General features: G+C 34.5%; 1 protein-coding gene across 1 annotated transcript; it reads right to left on the bottom strand.

Annotated features, from left to right (window-relative positions):
* Positions 1–13,871: 13,871 nt before the first annotated feature.
* On the bottom strand, positions 13,872–14,635 carry LOC146881573 (uncharacterized). The gene is made up of 2 exons (XM_085669242.1): positions 14,505–14,635; positions 13,872–14,406 (listed from the first exon to the last, which is right to left on the bottom strand). The coding sequence occupies exons 1-2, from the start codon at positions 14,633–14,635 to the stop codon at positions 13,872–13,874; spliced, it is 666 nt and encodes a 221-aa protein (XP_085525368.1).
* Between the last annotated feature and the right edge of the window lie 3,872 nt (positions 14,636–18,507).

Genomic DNA, 18,507 nt, shown 5'->3' with positions numbered 1-18,507 from the left:
GATAATATTAATAAAATAATAATTTTTATTCAAAAAATATTTCAAAGATAAAATTAAAAAGTAAATATGGACAACAAAAATAAACTTTTCTATATATATATATATATATATATAAATATAGATGAATAAAAATTTATTAGAATATTAAATATATTAAATATATTAAAAATACTAAATTTTAAAAAATATATTTAAAATTATATATTAAATTATATAAAATATAAAAAAAAATTGGGGCTATATCCCTTTGTCCTTACGAAGGTCCGTCACTGTTTACAAACTTTTGGTTGGATGTGATACCGTTTTAGTTGTCATGCTTTTTCCTTAGAGTGGTATGTGGATGCTTAGAGAAACATGGCAAAAGTACATGTAGATTTGTAAAGGCTTGGATTTCATATTTATTACGAGGAAATCAGCGGATAAATTGGAAATTTTGGCCCTGATTAATAAAGGAGAGTTTAAATGGTATCAGGTTTCGACCCTGGTTCTATGTCTGGATTTTATTTTTCTCATAATTGGTATCATTTTCCTATTACAAAATGGTATAGCTTGAGTTCATTCTTTATTTTTTGTTTGGTTTTTTTAATAATATTTTTTATGTGACGAGAAATAATAAATGTTTTTAGAAGTGTTAATTTAACTAAAATGTCAAGATACACAATAATGTCTGATATGAGTTTATAAAACAAAAGAAGTTAAACATTGGCCTAATCAACCGTCAAAACTGTTGTTATACATTGTATTTCATTTAATTCTTTACTTCTTTTCTTCATCCCAACTCCAGATATTAAGAACAAACAGTACTTAAAAAATGCAATTGATTAATATCTTTTATATGTTTTCTATAGCTGTAACATTCAGGTTGGCTTTAACAGGATATTAAATGTAGTAATTTTGTAGGCATATTGTATGTGAAGTTCTAACATCTTCGGCCTTGACGCACGAATTCAGACTCATTTAAATATGTTGGGAGTGTAAGTGTGAGTCTAAGTTTAACATTGAGTAAAAATGAAAAATTTTCATATAAGAATAAAGACCTATATACTCATTGCCTTAAGGTTTTGGATTAAGATGTCAATCCCTTATGTGTGAGTTTGACTCATGTCTCATTGCTCTTGTATCTCCCCAATGATCCTTTCCCGGAAGATCCAATAGTGGTATCAGAGCCAAAGGTTTATGCGGTGACCAACTTAGACAACTCCCTGTATCGAAAGTTCTGATATTGGGTCGGGTAAGCTAGCGTGTCCTATTAAGAAGAATGGTGGTACGGAAAATGGGTTATCTGGTAGTTAGCTCGAGGGAGGAGTGTCAATGTGAAGAGACTCACACTTGAAAAGGAGATTGGTGAAAATTCAAGTGTGGAGTCTAAATCCAACATTGAATAAAAATAAGAAAGTTGAGCACCATATAAAAATGAAGACGCGTAAACCCATTACATTAAGATTTTAGATTAAGAATGGGCTTAATCCTTTATGTGTGGATTAGGCTCATGTCTTATTGGTGTTGTATCTCTCGAATCATTTTCTCTTTAAAGACCCAACAAAACTATGGTAGCAGTATTTGCCACGGACACAACTCTTTCTTTGATAGTTGTTCATAAGATATTTTTATTTTATTTTTGGATTCGTTAGTTATAGAAATTTTTGACATTCAAGAATAAATCCTAGTTGAAGAATTACAAGGTTTGAGGGACTTATTTGTTGCTTTGGCCTCTTAAATGTGAGTAATATTTTAATCATTATATTTTCAGTATTGTTTATAATATGATGTTTTGCCATAATTTTCTCCCTAAAAGATGCTTCAATGGATAAAAGGAGAAATACTCAAAGTGATTTTTGCTGTGTACTCAAATATATTCTTATCCACCGATTTTTAATATTTTTTGGGACACTAACATTTTTAAATTTGATATGTTAAGAATAAATCGAGATAATGATTAAAATTATAAAGATTAGATAAAAAGGAGATGGGACAGGAGTATATAAAAAATTTTGCACTACATAATGCATCTCTAAGGACTCTAACTAAGAATATACTATTTCAATATTCAAGCAAAACAATATGCATTATTGGATTAGCCAAAAGAGTGATTCCAACGAGATAAAAGAAGAATAACTATATTCACTTTGTATGTCTTGAGTGAGACAACAGTTATTATTTCAAGATTCTAGAAACGAGAAAATTAAAGATGTTTGTACAAGTGGTAATTAAGTTTCGGGAAATATGAGAAAATAGGTTTAGATATAAGTTTAGACTTTGAAATATAAGTTTTTCTTTATTCCTAAGAAGCAGAAAATAGATTTTAGAAGGGGTGAAATAGAGTTATAAGACTTCTTACCAAGACCGTTAGATAATTTGATTGATAGTAAACAGAAAAAGATATTAGTAAAAGAATTCACGTTAGTTCACCCCAATTTTTTTATTTTCTTTTGACATTCAATTCTTTCTGAAGTCACACTTAAGACATCTATAAATCAAAATTGTATTACAAAAGAAGTACGTCTATCACCTATAATTATCACTAACACAGTGAAGATTTTGTACGTTTATTATTTTAGACTTTTTATATTTATTTTAGGTTCAAAATTAATGCATGATACATAAATTCACGTCGCATGAAAAACAACTGACATAAACTTACGTCGGACTATTCAAAGTGTAATGTAAAAGCTCAAATTGACATCAAACTATATATCATGCCTGACGTAAAAGCATGTGATCAATAAAAAAAACTTACAATGAAATGAGTATTTATGAGCTTGTTCCAATTTTGCATATGACGTATCAAATGAATGATTTTGATAAAGTTGAAAAAGAATTAGTAAACAAAGAAGTCAAACATAGGACAAAGGTTAGGTCATATGGAAAGAAGATTAAGCTATAGACATTGAAGCTGAAAAAAGACTGAAATCTCTAATTTTCAGTTCATACTTAACTTCAATACCCAACACAATCACTATAAGAAACTGTCTCATTAACAACTAATTTTAGAGACCAAAGGTTTAGTCACTAAAGTGACCAATTTATATACCAATTTACAAAAATAAAAAATTATTAGTTACTAAAATAGGCAGTATTATAAATAAAATATTATAATTGGTCACTAAATTGGTCAATAATTAATTAGAGACTAATTTATAAACCAATTCCTTTGGTAGCAAAAACATTGGTAGCTAATAATGTTTAGTGACCAATTTCATTTGGTAGCTAAAACCTTGGTAACTAAATTTTGGAAACCAATTTGGAGACCAATTATAATATTTTATCAATAATAATGACTATTTTAGTAACTAATAAATTTTTATTTTGTAAATTGGTATCTAAATTGATCACTTTAGTGACTAACAACTTTTGATAACTAAAATTTGTTGTTAATGAGACATTTTGCTGTAGTGAATCTTTTCACTAAGTGACTCAACCTCTATCCTTAATTTGACTTTTCTACTCACTAACTCTTCCTCAACTTTAGCTAAAATCTTTTTCATTTGATACACAAAGGAAACAATTTCAAAAATATTCATTTCATTGTCGTTTTGTTTTTATTGGTGGTAGAAATGAACAAAGGTGAGAACTGATGTTCGATATTGATTTTAAATACCATGAAAGTCAAAAAGACGAAGACTTTTCTTACTATTACAACATATTCTTACAATGATAAACATAACATATAGAAAAGAGGATTCGTGCAAACCCACAATTGAGTTCTCCAACAAGCAATCACGGTCACAAATGAAAATGTAAAGTTTAGTAGACAAACCTAAACAACAAAACAAATCAAACAAAAGATTTTCCCATGAGAAACCCACCACGAAAGAGGAAGACTTGGTCAAAATTGAGTCTGAAACCAACATTATTTCCTAATTGGAGAACAAACTTTAACTAGAAAAAGAGTTTCCAACATATTTTGCACATGAGAAATGAGGAGGAGAACTTGTATTTGATCTATACAAAGAAATTTATGTTGAGCCACTTATTGGCTAACATAAAATAAAAAATTTACGTCGGACTCCATAGTGTCCAATGTAAATCATCTAATTTATGTTGGCTTATAAGGGGTCAACTAAAATGGCTTTCATTTATTACAAAATTGATTAACACAATTTTTTTATGTAGGTTATTTCACTATTATACATAAATTAAATTACGTAAATGACTATTTTTGTGTTAGTGTTTCTTTTCTCAAACTACATGAGTGTTACTCCTATAATCATGAAAGATATGAAGAAACAATAATCACTTTTAAAGAGATAATATATCTGTTAAAATATGCATGCATAAAGAGGTTTTTAAAATAACTGTTAAAATAAAAGAGGTTTTTAGAATAACGGTTAAAGATAAACTATTTATAAAATAATTAATTTTCAAAATAATAATTAATGGTAAAACTGGAAAAAAAAAGTGGAAACAAAAGAGAAAATTCCTTTATATATTGTTATAGATGAATGAATATTTATATATATATAAACTAGTTATAAGCATGCATAATAATATATATATATATATATATATATATATATATATATATATATATATATATATATATATATATATATATATATATATATATATATATATATATAAAGAATGCATACATGATTCTTTATATGAGTGCCACATAAATCTGGTCTAAACACTAAACTATAAAAAATGTGTCAGGAAAAGTAACATGTACAAGGAAAACACTTTTTAGGTTAATATGTTCAAAAGCTTCTCAAAGTAGTTTCATGTGCGTCTTTTGATTCCATGAGGGTTAATTATCTTCAGCACTGGGAAACAATCAACCAAATTTGGCCTTCCAACCTCTTTCATGATGTTGGTCACCAACTCCCCTATCTTTTTCAACAGACTGAATGAAATCCTCTGAGTAGATTGTGTTTGACAACTAATTTATTATCATCTTGAAAGCTTGAAAATATGGTTAAAAGACAGAGAAATAGATTGAAAATAAACAAGACGACTATGAAGATGTTAGCATGATCAAAACCTCTCAGAAAGTAAAACTTAGAAATTTGAAAAGGAAACATTTTTTCCCAAACCAAATGTGTGTGTGCCCGTGTGTGTTTGATAAATATACAAACCTTCCAATGTTCACAGGTTCACCCTTCAAGTTGTTATGGTGAATGTCACTATAAAGCTCTCGAACCTTCTTGCTTCTAAATCGTTCAGTGGCGTCCAAGTTCTTGTTGGAAAACAAGAGGCCATTTCATAGCTTCCTCAACTCTCTCCACTATTGAGAAACTGGGATGAAGGGAAAGCTGAAGTGGTCATGGTTGGGACCTTTCATTGCATATGGGATCTTTCTGTCTGAGAGAAAGTGATCATGGATTTGGAGCACCCTTTTGGCTGCTTCTGCTGAGGACATCACACTGGTGGTTACTTTACCCAGTTTGAGGCTCATTATTGAGCCATGAGTCGTGGCCAGGGTGGCCAGCAATATCATATATCCCACATTCAAGTTGTAAAACAAATTCAACTTCAAAAGATTATCATGTAAACAAATATTGATTGTTGATATCGGAACAAGTAGTAGCAAATAAACCAAAAGATTGTGCATTCTAAATTCTCAATCTAACAGACATAACCAAAGAAACACCAAAAGAGCCACAAATCTTAACAATTATTCTATATTCTCTACTGTTTGGAAGTGAAACTACTCTTACTACTTTCAAGTCAGACATAAGTTTTCAGAGATGAAATTTTACATACAAAAAGAACGTACAAGAAAAATTTTCTTTCATTATATAAGAGAGAAAAAAGAAAGAGGCGAACCACAATTCCTCTAGAGTAAAACTCATTGAAAGTCTTGAACTCAAGAAACCACTACGAAAGCTAGCAAAGTAGTCGCCACCGTAAAGCACCAACAAATCAATTGCGAACCTGTGAAGGACAAACGAACCCTCGCGAAGTTGCTGCAAGCTTCTAAAGCAAAGACCAGAGGCAACACAATCTTGGAACGAAAACATTAGAATAAATTTGTTGAAAGAGACAAACAAAGGTTCGGAAACCATTGACCTAGGGTTTTAGGAGTTGAGTGTTAGAATTAATTGACAAATTAATTCTATTAGTGACTCATTTGAAATATTATGATGGACCCAATTGTGATTTAATAAAATCTAAAGACTTATTGGTTATTATTATAGGAAGTGATAATAAAATATAATAAAGATAAGATAAAATAAAAACTAACTTGATGGACGTTGGTATATAAAGAGATTGGGGTCCTGTCTTTGGCCATAAGGTTCTTTTTACAGTCAGCGGCTGAGCTATTAAGGAGCAAGCGGGTGCCACGGCCCCCTCACACTTTTCCAATTTTTTTTTTTTCAATTTTTTAAATTATATGTATTTAATTTTTTTTAAATTGTGTATATTTTAAAATTATTTAAATTAAATGTATCTTTTTAAATTAAATAGTATTATATTGAAGAATTAATGAAATTAAATTAATTTTTATTTTTATTTTTTTATAAAGTATAATATTTAATATTAATAAATAGAAAAATATAAAATCAAATATAATAAATTAAAAAAATTATTAAGATAATTTTTTTTTCTTATTGTCTTTTGAGTTTTTCATATGTTGTAGTCATCTCTCACCTTTACCTAATTTCTTTTGTTATTAAAGAAAAAAAAAAGTTAAATAGAAACTCATGATTTTTTGTTCTCATTGTTTATATCTTTTCTTCCATTTTTAAAGAAAAGAAACTTATCTCATTTAATAGTAAAATACTATTTTAATATTTAGCACTATTTTTTATCTCATGACATTTTGTATATTATTTTTTATGAATATAAAAGAGTAAGTAATGTATTATGTGATTTTTTATAGACAATTTTTAAGTGGACTTGATTATCATAATTTTTTGTTGTCTCTTAATTTTTTATTAGATTATGATAAATTATTTTAGTCTTAAACTTATTTTTTAAATAGGTATATTGATGAAAAACAAAAGAATAAATCCATTTTTTAAAATTGATAAAAGAGAAGTGAAGATCAAAACAGGACACCGCATAACAATGAAATAAAATGTTTGTGATGACTTTTGAATCGATATGTGCACATTAATAAAATGGAAAATGAATATTTGTAGATAATATGGTTATTTATATTGAAAAAAATAGCTGAAAAATTTAGTTATGATTGAATAATTTGATAAGTTCAAGAATATAAAAAAATAATGGATAATTCTTTTATAGTTATAACTATACTAAATTATCTATTTATTTTTTATTAAATTAGAAAAAATAATAAATATATAAATTTTAAGTATATTATTTTGGCTCCCCCAATAATTTTGGTCAAGATCCGCCACTGTTCACAGTAACCCATCAAGAACGTGTGAGAAGAGAAAGAAAGACAAATAGATAGATTGGATAAAGGTGGTTGAAGAGCACACAAGATTACAAATTTGAAGAACGCATATTCACATAATCTCCCATGGATCAAGGTTAGTGCTCTATTATGTTTTATTGTGTGAGAATCATAAATCTTAAAGATCCTTAATTAGTTTTACATTGAGAAAGTAAAAAGTAATTGTTAATGTTTCTGAAGAAACAAATAAGAGATGTTAGGGACACAAATATCACCTTACCTCAATCCTCAACATTTTGAGTTGGCTCTTTCTCGGTTTGCATATGCCATCTGCCAGTGCATGCAGTTTGGACTCTTTAGGGGTTACCTGCGGAGAGGCTCCGACGATCAAGTCAACAAAAGGGCTCTCAAAAAGTCAAATATCTGATTAAGGGATTAATGAAAGCATACCTTTAATTGTTGGGGTCCACGTGTATTTATAGAGTCATTAATTATGTTTGCCCTTCTTATAGGCTAGGCCATTGTTTGGGTCCTAGATGGGCCTGGGCCCAGACCCTGAGTTAGTGTTTGTTAGTACGAGGGGCCTAGTCTGCGATATTCTAAGTTTGGTGTTATCAACAGATGACGTCTTATCTTTTGAAGTAGGCGGCCTAGGCCGCTATGTATTTCCGCTTGACTAGTTACTAACATGATAATTTCATTTGTGGGGTTATGTGTAGGCAGGCTTGTCCGTGCAGTTTTCTTGGTCCGTGTAAGACCCGTGGAAATTAATTAATTAAATAATTAATCAATTAATAAATGCGGGTAGAAAGAGCCTTTAGGGCATTAATTATTGTTTGATGTGACGTGGACAAGTACTAGCTCAAATGGTTGAGAGTACTTTGGTTGTGTGAAAGCACTTGGGTTTGAGTCTTATGTATTCCAATTATGTGTTGTTGTTTTATTATTGATTTTTAATAATATGTATGAGTATGGAATTGGTATTGTAAGCTTCTCATGATTGGAGTATATCATGAAACATGATTGGTTGAATTGGTTATGCACTTGAATGGTGACTAAGTGGTCATGGGTTCAAACTTGGTTGGGAATGAAATTGGAACTTTATTTTCTTAAAAGTGTAGTTTTGGAGGGAATATGAGAGGGCAAAAGAAAACCTAGAAGGGAAAGCCAAGAGGGGCTGGAAAACATCTATAATTCCTAAATGAGAATTAAACACACTAAAAATCCAATTTCGTTTTAGTTTTAAAACCCATCATAAAGACACCTATAAAAGCCAAATTTTAGGTAAAGGGAAGAGTTTTGGCAGTGTGGTGAACTGGTATAGAGAGGGCACGAGATTAAGAGTGTGAGTTGAGTTTTGGGTGTGCAAGGGCTAAAGCAAGAAGGCAATTGTGAATCACGAGTTATTTGTCTCTCTCTATTTTGATCAATAATTCCAGGTTAGGGGAGCTGAACCCGAAATGTGTATTGTTGTATGTTATTGTATGATTTTGATGAAATTATGCACTGAAATTCGTGATGCACATGAGGGAATTTGGGGGTTGTGAGTTGGTACTGTCTTATTTGAATTTTTGGACTAAATACATGAAGAAAAGGGGTTTATACATTGTAAATACGGGAATGGTATGAAACTTGGAAATTGGGAATTTTATGGAGTCTATATTGTGCCTATGTGTTGTTGCAATGTGTGTAAATTGGTTTGGTAAGAATAGGAACGTGTTTTGGTATGTTTGTGCATTGTTAGAGTGAACGGTGCACGTGATCAGACTCGAAACCCTGCAAGTCTCGCCCAAGCGACTCCATCTCGCCTAAGCGAGAGTTGTAGAGTCTCGTTTTTGGTTCTGGTTTGTGTTACTCGCCTACGCGACCAAGAAAAGGGTTGAGCAACATGGTCTCTCGCTCAGGTATGCTCGCTTAGGCGAGAATGACTCGCCTAAGCGAGGTCTCGATTAGTGTTGATGGCTGTTTGATTGCATCTTCGTTTAGGCGAGGTGTGTGTTATTTTTGAGCGAGGGTATGGCTCGCCCAAGCGAGAGGATCTCGCCTAACCGAGATAACGTGATGATGCTACTATTTTAAGCTCGCTCAGGCGATGTGAGATAGCCTAAGCGAGACTGAGGGCTTAGCTTGGGCGAGAGTTCTTGGCTTAAGCGAGTTTATGCAAATTGCAATGTTGTGTGACCTTGCGTGTGTTGGTTTGGCTACTTTTTCCTAAGTATAGGAAGTATATGCAAGTGGTTGTAGTGTTTGGGCTTGACGGACTAAGTCCAATAGGGGTTTGGGATGTGCTTGAATGGTTGGACACATGATGGGCATGGAACTGGTTGAGTTCCCGCCGGCTACTAATGGGCAAGGAATCCTTGGTATGGTGATTACATGTGTCGGGCGCACGATGGGCAAGGAACTGATATGTTCCCGTCGGCTACTATTGGACGAGGAGTCCATAGTATGGTGATTGCGTGCGTGCCAGGGTCTAAGTCGAGAAGGCTTGGATGATTTACTACAGACGAGGAGTCTGTAGGGCAGGACTATGAGCGGGATAGGCTCATAGGGTTGAACCACGAATGAGTTAGTTTCGTGGGAGCACAGTGAAGTCCCAAGACCTAGTTCATGTATATGACTCATGAAGGACTATGAGGTCATGGTTGGGTAAATTTGAAAATCATGAAGTTTTAGTTATGTTATTTTGGGGTGGGTGAGATGTTTATTTCATGTATCTGTTTATATATTGTGCATAGCTCACCCTTTCTGTGTGTGTATGGCGATGATCAGATAACTCATTATCCGAGAGCAGATGTTTTGACAGGTGGGCCAGGAGATGCATAGACTTAGAGTGAGGGATAGCAGGGGATTTTGTTTAGATGTTTATTATTTTGATTTTGAGATAAATATGTAATCCTATGGAACCATGTGAATATTATTTTAATTTTATAAATTATGGACTCCTGTTTTTACTATATATATATATATATTAAAGTTTTTAAATTTCCCGTGTTTGTTTGGGAAATGGTATTAAATTAAATTAGGCATTTATTTTTATTTCCTATTTTAATTATTAAATATTAGTAATATTCCTTAGTGATGTTACAGTTCGCCTAGGTGCAGTACACTAGTCCCTTAGCATTTGTCGGGTGAGGTGCAGCGACAAGGGTTTGAAAATATGTGGGTAGTTTCCTTGGTCCGCCTAGGTGTAGTACACCAATCCCCCAGCCTTTGTCGGAGGAGATGTAGCAGCAAAGGTTTGGAAATGTGTGGGTAGTTTCCTTGATCCGCCTAGGTGCAGTACATCAGTCCCCCAGCCTTTAAGTGTGATGAACAATGTTAAAGCTAAAGTTTAAGGGGTGATAGTAGATGAAAGGGTGCCAGATGTCAGAGGTCTAATTAGGGGGGTTTGCGTCGCCATTTTGAGTGTTGTGACGTTTCACGTTCATTGTTACGCTTCATGTGACTGATGCTTTTGGCGAGAAAAGTTGTTGTGGTTCAAATTGTTGATTATTAATACAGTTGTTGTTGAAAGTTTGTTCACGTTGGTTCATTTGCAAGAAATTTGAGAGTAGTTATTTGTGTGCTTGAGAGTTGTCCAATAAGTTCTTTGTATCTGCCGCCATCTTACTGTTAAAAAAGGTATGTCTAGTGCTAGCGATAGTGTGTCATTATCTTTTTCGGGTAGTGGGAGTGAACGGTTTAGGGGAGATGGGAGTAGTCGGTCTGATGGTGGGAGTGGTGGTCAAAATGTAGGTACGGGGAGGATTCCGATGGAGACAATTACTGAGGTAAGGGAAGACCCTCTAGAGCATATAGCAAAGGGTAACTGGCCAGCTAAGGCCGGGTATGAATGGGTTGCTAAAGATGTGCGGAACCAATATTCCTTGTTCAGATGGTCTAGGTTGCTTAAGTCATGGCTAAACTGCATACCTATCATGGAGAGAGACATAAGTCGTGACATAGTGGCTTTCGAGAGGGTAAGCGTCATCGACTGCGTTTGTCACGGCCAAGAGGGAGCAACCGAGGGATTCTTCTACATGTATATGTGCCACTTTTCATAGCTGCACATCAGGCTGCCCTTTGATGATTTTACCATGGGGGTATTACGCCTACTGAACGTTGCCCCTACTCAGCTACATTCGAACAGTTGGGCGTACTTGCAAGCTTTCCAGGTTCTTTGTCGATCGTTATATTTGCAGCCATCCCCGCAATCATTTTTGTATTTCTATGATACGAGGCCCAAACATCCGACAACATGGTTATCATTGATAAGCCGATCGAGTATGACCAGGCTGGAAGCATTCACTCAATCATTCAAACATTTTAAAGACGGGTTCTTCAAGGTGGTAGTGAAGGAGCCTAGGCGGTCGTACTTTTATCATGATGACGGGAACACTAAGTTCCCCTTTAGTTGCACCGACAACCCTTGGTAGAATTAGGACATGAAGATGGAGAGATTGTCGTTGGCGGATAAGGAGGTGGTGGAGACACTGAGGAAGTTTAATGATAGGCTGCCCATTAAGGACTTAGTTAGGGTTTATAATTCGATTCATCCAATAGTTGATATAGAAGGTATCTTTAAGTGCTATGTTGTGTTTGAGTTAACTGATCATTGTTTGTTGTGATTACTGTAGGGCACATGGCATAAGTTGGGAAGAAGAACTTGAACCTTTTCAAAGCTCTTAGGAAGGAGAAAGCAGCGAAAGCCAAGGTTGCTGGGAGCACTGAAGTTCCCAATTTACAAGATTCCTTGATTGAAGTGCATGTGCACGGGGGATCGAAAAGAAAAGCGGAGGTGCTCACTAAGCAGGGCGGAGGGAAGGATGTGAAGTGGGTGAGGGCTGCCTTGTTGGGGTTGGGATCCTCTAGTGGTGCTAAGAAACCTGAAGCTGGACTCACACAGTTGCCGGAGACGCTTGTCCGTCGTGATATCGATATTAATCTGTCGGAGGCTCTAGTTAACTCGATTGATAACACGGAGCTGAATGTCAGGATTAAGGCTATGCTAGAATTTAATAGCAAAGCCTTGATTTTGGGACGTAGAGTGGGCACTCTGTTCCAGAGAGAGTTGAAAGAGGGCAATTGGTCGAAGGTAGAGGATTTGCATAGCCAAGTGGACAAACATGCTGAGGAGAAGGCGGCCTGGGAGAATGAAAGGGAAGAATGGCTGGAGGAAAGGAAGAAGTTGGGTACCTGGAAGGTTTGGTGCTTGGAGTCAAAGAGGAAGTTGAAGGGAAAGTTCGTTGATTTGGAGGCCAACTCTAACGAGTTGAAGGAAAAACATGGCGGTCTTGAGATCGAGTTGGAGAATCTTAAGGGTTGCATCATTCAAGAGCATATTAACGGTTTCCAGAAAGGTTTGCGTCACGCTGCCTTCTTTTACAATGACGTGGATGTGTCGGACTCCAGATTCGATGTGAATAAAGACGTAGTAGATGGTCAACTTATAAGCGAAGCTGAGACCAACCCTAAAGAAGTGGTGGAGAAGATAACGGAGGAGCCAGATGCAAATATCGATGATGTCGTAGTCGTGGAGGATGTTGATGAAGGAACAACTTAGGACTTAGTGTTTTATGTTTCCAATTTGATTTGAAGCCTAAGTCTGTAATAATTCGTACATTGTTTTACTTTATTGTTCATATGTTTATAATCCGTACACTATTTACTTTCCTGTTAATATGGTTAATGTTTGTGGTATACTTGTTGTTTGCTTTACACCGGTAGCCTATATTGTAGAAATGCGATTACTTGAATGATGATGGTATGAATATGATGCAATGTACATGTTATTTGCTTTTTAGATCGCGTAATTCGATAAATGCATAGGCGTTTGGGAAAACTAGGTTGAGTTTGCACGTGATTCGTTATATCGTTGTAGTATTTGTTCTAGACTGCTTCGCTTACTTGTGTTAAGTGTGGGAACTTAAACAATTTAAATCAGATAAAGGGTGTTCGACCCAGGCCGCTTACTTGTGGTAAGGGTGGGGAACTTAAACAATTGAGATCAGATAAAGGGTGTTCGACCCAAGCCGCTTACTTGTGGTAAGGGTGGGGAACTTAAACAATTGAAATCAGATAAAGGGTGTTTGACCCATGCCACTTACTTGTGGTAAGGGTGGGGAACTTAAACAATTAAAATCATATAAAGGGTGTTCGACCCAGGCCACTTACTTGTGGTAAGGGGGGAACTTAAACAATTGAAATCAGATAAAGGGTGTTCGACCCATGCCGCTAACTTTTGGTAAGGGTGGGGAACTTAAACAATTGAAATAAGATAAAGGGTGTTCAACTCAGACCGCTTACTTGTGGTAAGGGTGGTGAACTTAAAAAATTAAAATTAGATAAAAGGTGTTCGACCTAGACCGCTTACTTGTGGTAAGGGTGGGGAACTTAAACAATTGAAATCAGATAAAGGGTGAGTATATGGTGAAGAACCCTCTATTTTATTGATGAATTTTGGGGTGCCTCGTTAAAAACTCTCTGGCCAAAACCCTCCTTAGGGAAAACGCCAGGTGAGGAAAAAGAGTACACCCAAGGTTACAAGTGTTCGGTACAACAGTTTTAGATGAGATACATTTCATGTGTTCGGTATCTCTTCTCCTGCATTATCATGTATCCGGTATGGTCCATCCCTATTGGTAAAGAATTTGCCATCCTTCTTTCTTGCACTGCTGGCCATTCTCCAAACTAGATCTCCTTTTACAAATGATTGTGGGTATAGGTTTACATTGTATCTCGTGGCCACCCTTTGTTTAATCGCCATGTTACGAATTTGTGCTTTGTCTCTTAATTCAAGCAATAGATCGAGGTGGGTACGCATATTTTGCTGGTTCTGGTCTGGCTCGTATACTTGGCAGCGTATAGAAGGTTCATCAATTTCAACCGGTATCATTGCTTTCGCGTTGTATACTAAGTTGAAAGGGGATTCGTTTGTAGTGGACTGGGGCATACATCTGTAGGCCCAAAGTACTTCCAACAAATCTTCCGACCATCGACCCTTTGTGTCGTCCAAGCGTTTTCGCAATTCTACTAGTATGACTTTGTTGGCAGCTTCAGCTTGGCCATTGGTCTGCGAATGCTCTTTAGAGCTGGTGATGTGTTTGCTTTCGAGGCTGGTGTAAAATTTAGCGAGCTCCTTGTCTATGAATTGTCAGTTATGATGGTGTGCGGCAGGCCATAACGACATATAATATCTTTCCAGACGAACTACTGGACTTGTTGAGCTGTGATAGTAGCTAATGATTTAGCTTCTATCCATTTGGTAAAGTAGTTGATGCCTACTATGAGGAATTTTACTTGTCCTTTTCCCAGTGTGAAGGGTCGAGGATGTCCATTCCCCATTTCGCAAAAGGCCATGGGGAGAGTATGGAATGAAGTTGTTCTTGCTTTTGATGGATGAGGTTACCATGTTTCTGACATGGTATGCACTTTTTGATAAAGGTGTGGCAGTCCGCCTCCATGGTTGGCCAAAAGTAGTTGGCTTTGAGTATTATGTTGGTCATGGTTCGTGCGGCAGAATGGTATCCGCATATTCCTTCATGGAGTTCCTTTATGATAATTCTCCATGGAAAAGAAAACAAGGTTTATGGTGGAAGAGAGATGGAAAGGAAGATAGATTTGAGCAATTTCATGTATGCAAGACTATATGATGCTTCAAAAGACATGATAACGAACAGAATTTTATTTCTTTATTCAATCCATTGATTTGACCAAAGAATGTTTTATTATTTTTCTAATTTTTCATTAGAAAGATTCCAAGAATTTGGTGATAAGAGAAGTGGAAAACAATTTGAACTTATTGTAGTGTAAATTTTTTTGTTTATTTTTTTTTTAAATTATGCATATGCATGTTGAAACTATGAACATGGTACCATGGATGACCACAGAATGAGAATGCAAATGCATGTTTGTGCATCGCAAATCACTTATTCATTGATATGCTAATGAAATGCATGTTTATACCTTAGAAGACATTTTTTTTTCTTTTTTTTATATAATGCTATGATTGTGAAGAATTTATTATTATATACAAGGAAATGTGAGGGTAAAGGACAAAAATATTCTCCCTTTTGTGCCTTTATTTAACATGGGTGTTTGATGCTTAAAGTTCTAAGGGAAAGTATATGTGCTCACAAGGATAGTTTCCTAATACCTAAATATCAAGGTCACTAGAGCTATGGCCCACTTCATGGCATTTTCCACGACAGTTGATAAACAATAACAAGTGAGAGTACCAATGAAGGAAACAAACTCTAGCTGGGGTTCTCACAATGACCACTTGGGATGTACATCCACTGTGACAATGCTACACAATCCCTTCTATTTCTAAGCAACTCAGACCCGAGTATAGGGTCCCACTCATGTAATGAAAAAATTCTGTGTGTGTGAAGGGAGAATCATGGTTACGTAGTTCTTTATGAAAAACTATTTGAGGACCTTTTTGATTTGATATTTTTTTAATTTTGAAAATTTTTTTATTTAAATTTTTACTATTTGGAATTATTTTAAAATTGGTGTTAGACAAACACTATAGAAATGAGAAAAACTATTTTTTGTTATGAGTTTTAGAATAAGACAAAACAAAACTCAAAAGTAGGTGAAAAACGTATAATATTAAAACAAAATATAGTAAAATTTTGGGAATGAATAAATTGAAAAATTTGGCACTGACATACCTCTTAAACGTTCCAGTTCCTCTTCTTCTTTATCAATCTTTTGTTCCCTACATTATAGCTATCTTCTTATTTTTCCTACCTCCTCCAATATGTTTTTTTTAAGAGAGGTGAAAGAGGAGGAGTGTATGTGAGAGTGATGAAGGGAAAGAATTAGAGAAGTGTAGAGAATTTTTTTTTTTCAGGTCCCCTTTTTCCGTATGACAGAGTGCATATTTATATTCATATATTGCAATATCAATGCAATCTCAGCCTTAATTGTAATGAACAATATAAGGAAATAATTGGTCATGATAGCAGCACATTGTGGGGATCAAATCATAGCAAATCAGAGCACAAAATCAATCAAGATCAGTAATATTGATTCTAATTATATGAAGATATATTGCTTTTAATATTAGAATCATATCATTAATTTCTCTATCAAAACAAAGGTGGTAGAAGATATGTTGAGTTGTTGGGCTCATGAAGAGGAGTGTGATAACAAAATAGACTCTTCCTTTTTTTTTCTTTTTTTCATCTCTCTTTTTTTCTTTTTTTTTTCCTAAAATTAAAGTTTGAAAAAATCTTTGAAGAAAATTTTGTTTCACCTTATTTTCTACTTTTATTTTTATTTTTTTTGAAAATAAATTTCTTCACCCGGACGAAATTGGGTGTTCACAGTGTGTTATGAAAGTTTTTTCCCTTTGTCTCCATGGTGTATCCAATTTTAATCTGTACTGTAGGGGGCAGTCAAATCCTTTTCATGTGAAGGTCGAAGCAACGAACGACCAATTCCCCTTGGACGTGGTGATCCCTTCGGAGATCATAGAATTATGTTTTAGCGAGAAGCTACCCACGGATGGTTCCGAGCATACGACACGTCAAGCAAAAGGGCACCAACTATTGATAATATGGAATTATGTAACAACGAGCGACCACCTACAGGTAGTTCTGAGGGCGCCAATTATTAATCATATGAACAAATACAATCTTGGTGATGTCGAACGGCTCATAGTGAGTCAGATCAAGGTTTGTCGTAAATATATTCCAATCGAACCATTGTTGACTTAAGGATCCAAATATCTTTAGCAGATAAATGGATCAGTTGGATCACCGAATGAACGACAAAAATGTCAAACGAACAACTAAAGTGAAGATCCGAAGACTAATCAAGTTGTTTAAATAGATGTCAGGTCCCTACATGTGAAACACTATCCAAATTGGGCATATAAGACTCGACATTTGGTGGCCTATTACACCGTCGAATGCTATACGAGGTATTGGCCTTCATAATTAATTAACACACTATATAGCCATGCATATCGACTCATCCTTATTAAAATTTGCATTGAACAATAATATTTATAAATAATAGTAAAACAATACAAGTCCACGAATAATCATGTACGTACTACAAATTTTACAAGTATGTGAAGGCTATAAAGATATCTAGAGATACTTTTAAAATATAAATTTTAAACAAAACGTAAAAAGGGTAAATAGTTTTAAAAAATATTTATATTAAAAATATCATTTTGAAATAAGTATACTTATGCTAATTAACAAAATATCAGTAGTTTATTTCACATGTACTTAATATAATTTAAGTAATTTTAAATTTGGAAAAAAAGAAAAATATCACACCTTAATGATATTTTCCATGTGTTTCAAGAGGTCGGGGTCTCTCTGAATCAAGGCGTATGTACTACAGGACAAGTTTTCAACAATATGCATTGGGAGGGCTTAAAACTTTCGTCAACATGAAAATCTCTTAATCCAATGAAAATATTCCATCCCATTTTATTCTTGTTGGATGCCTAGTACATATCTCCTATGTTCGATTCCTAGATGCTTGAAGATATTAATTAATGTTATCGTATCAATTATAAAGTATATCTTTTTCTTGTGGTCTTTCCGGAATATCTTTGAACATTTTATATATGTAATAAAAGAATATTATTAAACATTATATATATTTTAGTGACGAACCGAATCCGTTATAGAATACAAAACAATCCATCAAAAAAGTATTAGTGACAAATTTGATAATAAAATATACTTTTGCGTTACTTAAGACTTTTGGCAGTGATTATTTTTATCATTTTGCCATAGTTCTAGAATCGAAGCATATCATGACAAGACAAAAAAATGTTCGCTTTTTGCCTCGGTCTCAATCAAAGAAGAAACTTTCATATTCTACCTCGGTTCAGCGGAGAACCGAGGTCATATGTGTCTTTCTACATTTTCAACCTCCCATCTTCTCCACTAGAAACCTTAGGCAGCAACCATAGTTCCACCACAACTCCTTCAACCACCGCCAAGTCTGAAACTTACCACCAAAGATCCGCAACCACCACAATCTTCTCCTTCACTGTAAGAGCAATTTGTGAATCGCACCACCACCATGGAACCTCCGTGTTCTTCATGCATGAAAATGCAAACACCACACTTGCATAAACACGAACAAAAATCAACCATCTGCAGCAAATCACAAACCCTAAATTGCGCCTCTTGCCCCAAATCATGAAACCACCTTTGTCATAACAAGTTTCTTCATGT

The sequence above is a fragment of the Vigna unguiculata genome, chromosome 11 (assembly GCF_037176805.1).
Source record: "Vigna unguiculata cultivar grain cowpea cultivar isolate G323 ecotype 2 chromosome 11, ASM3717680v1, whole genome shotgun sequence".
In the NCBI taxonomy this organism is placed as follows: Eukaryota; Viridiplantae; Streptophyta; class Magnoliopsida; order Fabales; family Fabaceae; genus Vigna; species Vigna unguiculata.
This window is presented reverse-complemented; position numbering and strand designations above follow the sequence as displayed.

Excerpts from the sequence above, each read along its gene's own strand:
- LOC146881573 (XM_085669242.1), bottom strand. The coding sequence starts at position 14,635 with ATGGGGAATGGACATCCTCGACCCTTCACACTGGGAAAAGGACAAGTA. Across the intron at positions 14,407-14,504 it reads ATCACAGCTCAACAAGTCCA|CCTCGAAAGCAAACACATCA; the intron begins GTAGTTCGTCTG and ends ATTTTACACCAG.